At 42.2% G+C, this 11,073-nt stretch overlaps 1 protein-coding gene across 1 annotated transcript; it reads right to left on the bottom strand.

The window, feature by feature from the left end:
- Positions 1–2,952: 2,952 nt before the first annotated feature.
- On the bottom strand, positions 2,953–9,209 carry LOC311341785 (uncharacterized protein). Its single transcript, XM_084466593.1, has 7 exons — positions 9,098–9,209; positions 7,876–7,947; positions 7,134–7,419; positions 6,881–6,921; positions 6,650–6,730; positions 3,218–3,511; positions 2,953–3,041 (listed from the first exon to the last, which is right to left on the bottom strand). The coding sequence occupies exons 1-7, from the start codon at positions 9,174–9,176 to the stop codon at positions 3,028–3,030; spliced, it is 867 nt and encodes a 288-aa protein (XP_084322719.1). The 5' UTR covers positions 9,177–9,209; the 3' UTR covers positions 2,953–3,027.
- Between the last annotated feature and the right edge of the window lie 1,864 nt (positions 9,210–11,073).

Below are 11,073 nucleotides of genomic sequence, written 5' to 3'. Positions count from 1 at the left end.
CGCAGATGCAAGTTTGATGCCAACATTTCTCAGTTTCTTAAATTCATCTGGAAAATCATGAAGGGAGGAGACAGTGGAACTGGAGTTGTTGTTGTGGCTATGGGAGAGATGAGGCTGGCGGTCATCGTCAATGTCAATAAAGACCCTTCCTCTTTCATTGCAGACTCTGGAAAGCCATGTATTGAGTGCAAGGAGATGACTGAATCTGTTTATTCCCCTTTCAACTGCTGGCATGGGTCCACTGATGAATGACCTAATGTGTAATTTGTCCAGTATGTCCAATAGATCAGTGAAATCCCTCTTCAGAAGTTCTGACTGTTCTCTTCGAATATCATTAAGTCCTACATGCACAATAACAAAAACGTTAAAAACGTAGCAAAACTTAGAGGGCTCATGTCTACCGAAGACTTACAAAAACTTGTACATGCCTTTATCACTAGCAAGCTTGATTACTGCAATTGTCTCCTTACAGGTCTCCCAAAAAAACCTCTAAGGCAACTACAGCTTGTTCAGAATGCTGCTGCTAGAGTTCTAACAAAGACCAAAAAATGTGAACATATTACACCAATTCTTAAATCGTTACATTGGCTCCCTGTATGTCAGAGAATTGATTTTAAAATCATGTTGCTAACCTATAAATCCCTACATGGTTTAGGGCCAAAATATTTAACTGATATGCTTCCACTACATAAGCCTTCTAGGCCACTAAGATCCTCTGAGACCAATCTGTTAATTATCCCCAGAGTCAACACGAAACATGGGGAAGCAGGATTTAGTTACTATGCAACAAATAGCTGGAATAAACTCTCTGAGGATTTAAGACTTGCCCCAACTCTGACAGCTTTTAAAACAAGACTGAAGACTTTGATGTTTGCTTTAGCGTTCTGCTAAATCTTAAATCTACAATGCTTCTATCTATTTTTTATTTTCTCACTTTCTTTCTTTGCCTTTCTAAAATGTTTCTACTTCACTTTTTACTTATGTTATTTTCTTTTATTGCATGACAATGTTTATATGTGAAGCACTTTGAGTCTGCCTTGTGTATGAAAAGTGCGTTATAAATAAAGTTGCCTTGCGCGTTGTGGCGCGTGCTCCAGAGGTTCACACGACCACAGTGAATATTTAATCGGCGCGCAGGCCCATCGCGCGAGGTATACGAACCGAGGGACCCCCCAAAGCGGCATGTGGAAGCCGAGTTTCGCAAGAGTTTGCAAAAAAATATATATATTAAAAGCATTATGTGAAAATATATTTCCGTTATATTAAATAATAAATCAAAATATTGGTAGGGACACATTCCTTTCTTTCACAAAGTTGGTTGGGACGTGTCCCGACGTCCCTATGCAAAGTTACGCCCTTGTACGGGCAGTGCAAGTACAATTTATTCAGGAATTGTAAGAATTCTAGTTTAGTCTGTAAATGTAAAACTATAGGTCACAGCTTACAAATAAAGGGCCTTTTACATTGAACGCAATTTTTTCCCATGTCAATATTATAATTACAAATCATTGAGCTGGGACTAATACACTAATGTATCCCAATATCTATTGAATGCTGTTGAATTATATTAATGTGATTAAAGTTTTAATTGATATTGAATATGTTGGCGTATAGAAATATGTTGGACAATGAAGCAAGAAAGCAGCCTTTCCCACAAACCACTTTTATTTTTCCCCAAACAGACGTCTGAACCTTACTGGCTCAGGCTCAAAAAGTTAACATAATATACAGTATATAAAAACAATGAATTGACACAACCAGCTGCGAAACTGTAAAACAAAAAAAATGGCTGAATAAAGATTGTGCTGGTCGTATTGGATTATTAAATGTCAACTTGTTTCACAAACTCTGTGATCACAACCATCTATACCTGTCTATATGAGGTACCAGCTTAGTACAAATCAGAGCTGCTGAGCGGTGCAAATATCCTGCTCCTGGCTGTTCATTCGGCCGCTCCTCCGCTCAATTTCGCTCCCCGCTCCACTTAAAAATCATCCTGCTCCAGTGAAATCGCTCCACCCTCGCTCCAATTTAAAAGAGGGAGAAATAATCGACTACTAATTGTCACCTTAATCAGAAAACGCAAATTACTTTACAAGGTCAAGACATTTGGAAAAAGACTGCAGACTGAAAACTCATCTGTTCAGACTGCATCTTGCCCCAGGAAAAATAATTTCAATAAAAAGTTCTCTATCGCTTGTTTCTATAATGTAGCACTTAAAGAAGCTTCCTTATTGAATGCATTTCATGTACTTGCAAGATTCCTGCAATTTTCGGGTTGTATCTTCCATTGTGGAATGCAATTACTGTAAGTCGCTTTGCACTTAAGTGTTTAAGTGTAATAATTGTGAGTGCCTGAATTATCGTGGAAGGGGCCAATCACACAAGATGAGCTGTACACACGAGAGGTAATGGAACACAATATGCTAATTACAATCGCAATAGGCTGCGATTAAAAAAAATTAAAAAGTGATTTGTTACCATTACTGACTCAGTCAGTAAGAAAAATCTGTATGATTTTTATTTATTTTTCATTTACAATTCAATAGTTAAATAAAGATGTTATAATCTCAATTAATCTCGCCTGGCCTAAAAGAAAGAGCAGTTCATATGTTGACTGCTTCCAATGTTGTGTTGGTCATACGACAGAATGATTTATTACATAACATAAGGAACGAAATTTTGGTCAAAATAATCATCAATTAGATGCTGGACTGCCCCAAACCGTATAGTCGCAACTGATGCTGACACTTCAAAAATGCCTCGGCAGAGTGTATGTGCATCCTGACCACTGGTGGAGCAAAGCTGCATGAGCAATTGTGCCATTTAAACAGTTTATACGGTAAAGATGGACTTGGAAAGAGCCTAGCTCTTACGGCTGCTTATGCTTGAATAATCTTTCTGTTGTCATCATCTGGCCTCATCCAAACGACCAGGATGCATTCACAGACAGCTTCACCGTTTCAGGTAATTCTGCATATCTTCACAGTTTTTCTTTCGACAGAGCCATCTACTTCAATATGGCTACTACTTCATCAAGTCTGAGGAAGCAAACAGACAGGTCCTCAGTGCACATACAAAAAACAAGTTAAACTCCATTGCAATTGCAACCACATTACATTACTACAACAAATAATATTGAATGTAAACTAATGGATCATGTAAAAGAGGGGAGCTGCTCAAATACCGTTCACTGTGTGTGGGTGAGGTACGTTACCTGTCAATAACAAACGAGTCTCGACCGGTAGGTCCTCCATGTCTTTCAGACCTTCCAGCAGGTCCTGTGCTGTGGCCTTTCCTGGTGGTCTTCGGCGCGTCCACAGCTCCAACATCTTCAGCTTCTGCATGGCCACATCCATCTGTCTGTCTGCCTTGATGTCATCCAGATCTTTGGTCTTCAGGTCCAGGTGGATGGCCACCTGCTCCCACTCCTTTCCCAGCGTTTTGGCCACCTGCAAAAGCTGCTTATTGGTCAGAGCCTGCCCTGCGGAGTCGGTTTCAGTGTTGCTGTCTGGAAAAAAGACGAAGACAATCCACACACAGGAAGGTCAAGTCATTGTGGAACACTCAAGAAATATACTTTCTTAATCTTTTGTACTGAGACCAATCATCTCATTCAAAAGAGGACAGCGGCTCACCTGATTCATCAACAGTGCAACCGTGGGATTAGAAAGGTATCCTGTCACATCAGCATTTTTAGAAGAACATCTGTCATATGTTCTCCAAGGAGCCAAGGAACACAGCAAAACACTTACCTCTTTTTTGTTTTGTTGGCTTTACTACCGTCTTGTCGTCTCTATGTCCTAGGATATGAAAAAGGATCGTCAGTCAGTCTTACGATGTCAACTATAAACCTTCCAAGTGTAAAGTTGCATTCCACACAAATGTAATCCCGAGTGGACGATAATGAATCACTGGATCCCAGTGGATTGAAGGAAAAAGAAGCTCCCCTCTTGTCAAAACAAAGCTGGCAGTGACCGTTTTTTTAAAACGTACATTCATAGTAACAACTCACCCACACCAGCAGGAGAAGAGATCAGACCCAGGGTGATGCATAAGTGAGGGTCCATCTTCTTCAAACTATCGATCATTATCTGACTTGATGTCTCCCCTTTCCCCATCACCCTGTCGATCAGACACCGTGCCCGGTCAGCTGTGATCTGTTTCTCCATCACAGATTCCATTTCCTCAGCACTGAACACCTTCTGCTGCCAAAGGTCATCCAGGAGACCTTTGATAACTGGGTCTGAAACTCTCTTCACAAATTCAGAACGGATCCTTTGAAGCTCCCCTGGAAGATAAATCAAAAGGCAATATGAAATGACGTTGTGCAAACATAATAGTTGAGGCAGGATGTTCAACATTGACCTCTGTAAATATATATATATTTTTTTTTTAATAGATTTATATAAAATATACTATTTTATGGATGCTTTAATATAGGTGTTAGTGGGCCCCTAATACAGTACTTGAAGACGTTCAAGAAATTCAGTGAGCTCTCCACAAACATGCCGTTTTTAGAGGCGGGTCAAGGTGGAGGGTGGGGGTGTGGCCCTGAGCAGCTTGCGGCCACGGTACCATGCGCTAGTGCTTACAGTGGAACACTGAACACTCCGGGTGCTCTGGCGGGAGTCCTGGAGCTCTATATGTAAATAATATCATATTATATTTAGATATCTATATATTATAATATATATCATGGTCAAAATCTGTTTGCGCCTCCGGATGATATTATGAATCTCAAACGACTGCAGACGCCTCTGGTTCTTCCACTTCCACGTCAATATTAAGTACAGACTGAACCGCGAAATGGAGGAGAAAGGGATTGTTGCCCGGGGTTTTCTCCCGCTGCCGCGGTAGCGGGCAGCGGGGCTCCAGTGGGCCGCTACCGCGGCAGGAGACAACCCGGCGGGAGACAGCAACGGGCAGCGTTCAGCGGGCAGCGGGGCTCCGGCGGACAATCCCGGGCAACAATCCTTTTCTCCTCCATGTCGCGGTTCCCAATTCCTTCTCAACAATGGCCGAGATATCCCCCACTACGAATCTCGTTGTGGAAATACCAGAGACCTCAGAGAACCCGACGCAGTCTAGTCTTTTCACCAAATGGGAGCTTTATGCAAGCTTACGTTATTGTGTTGCGTGTTATGCGCCATAACACCAACAGCAGAACGGTTATCCAAAGAACAAAGAACACTTGTATTACAGTGTGTGTATTCACACACACACACACACACACACACACACACACACACACACACACACACACACACACACACACACACACACACACACACACACACACACACACACACACACACACACACACACACACACGTGGCGCTCGCACGGTCCTAGCTCATTGGCGGGCCAAATTCTATGGGCGGGCCAAGCAGAGAAAGGGGAGGTAACATGGCCCCATATGAAGTCATATGGGGCCAGCTCGCAAGTCGACGCGTTTCAGCGATCCTTTTTTCAAAGACGGGGACCATAGGGAGGCTAGGGGATTATTATGTTGTATTATTATTAGTGTACTTTATTTTTAATTCAACCATGTTCACTTCTTATCATGTTCACTCCTTCCTCTCATTATCAACAAACCAAAATCACCTAACTCTTTATACAGCACATATAACCTACCTGCAACTCAGTGCTGCTTCTCCCTGCCTCGCCCCCCCCCTGTCTTCCATAGGCACCTGCCGCACCTTCACCTCATCACACACCCGTGGTGTGAGTCTAATAACGTTAACGTAAACTAGCAGCGAGAGAGACTCTGCTTTTCATACATTGTTGACGGATACTTGCTGCGGTTTAAGGTGGACTCGTTTTCAAGATACATAGGTTAATAGAAAAATCACGCTGTTTTACAAACACTAATCAACCAACTCACATGTCCTTTCTTTCTTTTCATCCCCTCTCCAAAGAAATACATTAAATTGAACTGCTGTTGGCGTTTCATTTTTATGAAAAACCCTGCGAAGCCTCTTCATTCAGTGAGCAATTTTTCAAGTGCGCATGCGTGGTGGAACACGTCCGAGACTCAGAGTCCACAGACGTCAAAATGTACTATAGAACCGCGTAGGCAGGCTCTCCGTGTCCGCTACTCGTCCATGGCAATTTTTTATATTTAAATTTTTTTCAGCACCTCAATTCACGTTCTCAGCCAGAATCTGACTGGCTGGCCAAACAGTAGCGTATTAAGCACGATTTTTGCGGTTAAAAAAGTGGGGGGGACACAAACAGGATTTTGAAAAGAGAGGACATGTCCCCCCCGTCCCCAGTGGAAATTACGCCCATGCACACATGACACAACACCTCATCAATAAGATGTTTGTTTGATAGACTTAGTATCTCAAAATATGCTACATTAAGTCTGTTCCATAATAATAAGTCGTTTCTCGTCATTGTGTTATACTAAGTCATAAGAAGTGATATACGGTCGGTGATGTGTTGTCTTGGGCCAGCTGTCGGTTCTCTAACATCCTGGATCCCAGTGGATTGAAGGAAAAAGAAGCTCCCCTCTTGTTAAAACAAAGCTGGCAGTGACCGTTTCTTTAAAACGTACATTCATAGTAACAACTCACCCACACCAGCTTAATTAATCTTTTGTACTGAGACCAATCATCTCATTCAAAAGAGGACAGCGGCTCACCTGACGCATCAACCGTGCAAGATTTCTCATTGGCCACTTCTTCTTCTGATTCACTTATTTTTCTTTTCCGGCCTCCATTTCCTGGAGATAAAATGAAATGGGTTTGTGGGATTAGGCTGATTCTACAAACCTGTGACAAGCCTATGAAAGGTACCCTGTCACATCAGCATTTTTAGAAGAACATCTGTCATATGTTCTCCAAGGAGCCAAGGAACACAGCAAAACACTTACCTCTTTTTTGTTTTGTTGGCTTTACTACCGTCTTGTCGTCTCTATGTTCTAGGATATGAAAAAGGATCGTCAGTCAGTCTTACGATGTCAACTATAAACCATCCAAGTGTAAAGTTGCATTCCACACAAATGTAATCCCGAGTGGACGATAATGAATCACTGGATCCCAGTGGATTAAAGGACAAAGAAGCTCCCCTCTTGTCAAAACAAAGCTGGCAGTGACCGTTTCTTTAAAACGTACATTCATAGTTACAACTCACCCACACCAGCAGGAGGAGAGATCAGACCCAGGGTGATGCATAAGTGAGAGTCCCTCTTCTTCAAACTATCGATCATTATCTGACTTGCTGTCTCCCCTTTTCTGGTCACCATGTCAATCAGACAACATGCTTTTTCCCTTTTATTCCCTTGGTTCTCCATCACAGAGTCCTTGTCCTCTGTACTGAACACTTGTTGCTGCAAAAGGTCATCCAGGAGACCTCTGATAACTGAGATTTTAACTGTCTTCACAAATTCAGAATGGATCCTTTGAAGCTCCCCTGGAGGAGAAATCAAAAGGCAATATAGAATGACGGTGTGCAAATGAGAAGGTTTTTAGTATGTTAGCCGATGGTAGCTCAGAGTTGCTCTACTGGTATCGCCCTCCAGTTTGTCTTTTTAGTGATTATTTGATGATTGCATTTCATTATGTTTTATATTTGATGATATTAGAATGTTGCAGGATGAAATACGATGCATATTTTATATCTGAGGGTTTTATTATTGACTTGTTACGTTGTTGTTGGATTGTATCCCAGATCCCAAATTATTATTATTATTCCAGAAAGCCACATACCTTTGAACTTGTTTAAAAAAGTAAGCATGCATTCAGAAAATGTCTCATGTTAATATATACATTATTTATCTGGTGAGCATGAAGTGTTTTTTGACAGGAAAGAACTAGAGGGTTATGACGGTGGACTTACTAATACTAAAGCTAGGGGACGTCCAATCACCCAGCGCGCCGTCACTTTGAGGCATTTCCAGGGGCAGAGATGAGAATTGCTCACCATGACGGCTCAGCTGGCCTGAAAGACAAATCAAGAGAAATCGGAAGCTACATAAATGGAATTTATATTATTTCACATTCATTTTTAAATCATTTCACATACACAAAACAAGTGTAAAAATGCAGACCTATTTTGACCAAAGGGCTGACAAATTAGGTTTCTGAACCACAGGCTGGCTTCCTCCTGCTGCCAAAGCAGAACCCAATTTAAATGAATTAGGTTCAGTTGTGCTTTGGAACTTTTTACATGTGTGATAGCAGGTAGCAGAACAACACATGGGTCGGCTGGACCTGATTACTTTCGCACTATCATGCTCCTTAATAGTTAGCTAGTGTATCTCCTGCTCTTTTAAACCACCTTGATTCTTTAGCGGATCCTTTTTTAGAATAAATAATCCATTGCGTCAGGGTTTTTGCACCTGCTTTTGAGATGGCAATCCTTGATCAACTAACTTTTTAAGGCAACTTAAGACTTCAGTCATGCTGTATGACATATGGGACAAGCCATAGGTTTAGAGTTCGCTCAGATAGATCTTTTAGGCAGTAAGTGGGTGTCATGGGCATGGCCGTTGTTTCCCTAAATCTGATTGGTGTTGCTGGACAAATTTTGCATGGCCTCACTGTAGTGACACCTAAGTGACACTTATTTAGTGTAATGATAAGACAGCAATCGTCTTAATAAAGTCTAATTAATCAGCACTGTCACTGCATTTGTATATCTGTATTTATATATTATAGTAAAAATAAAATTGTAAAATGTAAATGCTCCCTGCATGAGGAGTTTCCACAACTATTTCTCCGGAATCTGAAAAATCTACGTCTAAATGTGATCGGTTAGAGCAACCAATCACGTTTGGGGATACACTGGCCCATCACCCTCAGGGATACAAAGGCCATGGCTGGCTCCGCCCACTTAATTGACTGCTGCTTCACTTTAGGTGCATGGTCAACAAATTGTTTTTTTTCCTCACAGACCTTATTATTGCTCTCGTGATCAGAGTGCAGTTATAGTGCATGCAATATTGATTTGTGGGCACGGATGTAATGTAAATATTTTGTGAAATGATTTATCTGGTGAGCGTGCAATTTATTTAGACAGTGAGGAACAATGATATTGAGGGTTATGCAGGTAGACTTATTTCCCCTGAAACTAGAAGACATGAACTCACCCTGCGTGCTGTGAGCTGAACTACTAGACATTGCAAACGACTTTTGCATAGTGCTGCTCTTCTCAGACTTCGACAACATCTCAGTCTGAAAAAAATCAGACTCATGCTTTGCAAATTCTGAAAGACAAATCAAGACAGTTTGCATTAATGGCATTTATAGATTTTGTGAAGAAATCCAGAGTTCACGCGAGAGCACAATTTGAATTTGCTCAGCCAATCACTCCCGATTCCCCTGGATCTGAACATTAACCAATCACATCGGTGTATCTGATATAGGCGGGCCAGAGGCGAGCTAAACCGATGACGACAGCGCTGCTCAAAATCAGTCAGTAAATATTGCAAGATGGCTACGGATGAACACCAGTTGTTTAAAACAGCTTTGGCCGCTACAATAAAAGAGTTAGACTTGTCTTTTAACAGAAGGCGGCGCTCAAAGCTTTCCTTTGCAAGAAGGACTATTTGCTGTTTTACCGACAGGTTACGGCAAGAGTCTAATCTAGACCTCTGAAGAATAAGTCCCGCCTTGAGACTCCCGGTTCCCTCGGTCAAATGTCTATGGGAAATAACATGGAGTTTTTGAACGATCGTACATAACTCTGTAGGTGGCGAAGATGCAGTGCCAGCGCTCCGCACACGCAGAACACGCACTGCGCGTAGGGAACCAAGTGCCTGGGGGGGCACCACGTGCCTGGGGGGGCCCCCAAAATTAAGGTTGATAATTATTACATTACAATTTTTTAAATATATAAATGAATTACGAACAGGTCCATCGTTGTTATTGTTATTGTTCACATCGGAGGCGGAGCACCCTTTATCAGCACAGTCCCCCCCCCCCCCCACAACCAGCAGACGTACAAATGCTAATGCAGATCTGCGCAGACTTCGGACGTCACGACTCTCCCAAGTGTGTAGTTGAAAATGTGACGCAGAATTTACTTCTTCGCCACCTACAGAGTTTGTTATGTACGATCATTCAAAAACGCCATGTTATTTGCCATAGACATTTGACCGAGGGAACCGGGAGGCGGGACTTATTCTTCAGAGGTCTATTGGTTAGCTCCGCTGGTCTGGATACGTCATCCCTTGTATTCTTCTGATTGGTCGTAGTGTTATCCTATTGCATGCAGTGATATTTTGAATTGAATGCTTGGTGCCGCCCCTGCCATTTGCATTACTCGTTGCCGGACCCTACAGCTTTCTAGATGTGGGTCTGGATTTCCAGGCTAGGGCATTCCACTCACCCAGCTTGCCTTTTCTTCTAGGAAATTCGAGTGACAGAGGCGAGGACGGCTCCCCAGCTCCCAGCCACTTCTTCACATGTTTTATTAATCCTGAAAGACACATCAAGAGAAATAGAACATACTTTTTGTTTTTCAGAAAAATCCATAAATTGAGACCTTGAAGTCAACGGGTAAGCAGATAAGGAGTCAATGAAGGTAAAATAATACTGGAGTATAATGTGTTCATTGGGGGACCCAAGTTCACCCACAGTACACCTCTCCCCCACTACCTGCGCTAGATACTAGTGGCCATGAATGCGATTCATGTCACTGGTTCTTGCCTACCTGAGGCTAACGGATCAGGCCCATCCTACAACAAGGAAATTATAAAATCATACGTCCTCCCAGCCTTTCCCTTATACTCCAAGACTGCCAATCGACTTGCTCCTCGCTTGGCTCATGTAAGAACCCAAGCAGCCGCTCAACAAAACCTTGATTGTTTGCTGTCCTTGCTCCACAAGGATAGAACCAGCTCCTCACTGACATCAGGACAGATGATCCCTACCCATCTTCAGCCGCAGGCTAAGAACTCATATTTTCAGACTACATCTTGGTGAACTTGAAGTAAAAAAAAAAATCTCCCTTGCTATTTATTATTTAGCGTGAAAATCAAATGGGATATGTGGGTGATTATCCGGACAGCGCAGTTTCAGACATACTGCAGCCTGTTGATGGATTTAGCAGATGCCCCGACAA

This window comes from Micromesistius poutassou, assembly GCF_964030765.1.
Source record: "Micromesistius poutassou genome assembly, chromosome: 4".
Taxonomy (NCBI): Eukaryota; Metazoa; Chordata; class Actinopteri; order Gadiformes; family Gadidae; genus Micromesistius; species Micromesistius poutassou.
The sequence above is the reverse complement of the archived record's forward strand: the minus strand, read 5'-3'. Positions and strand labels throughout refer to the sequence as shown.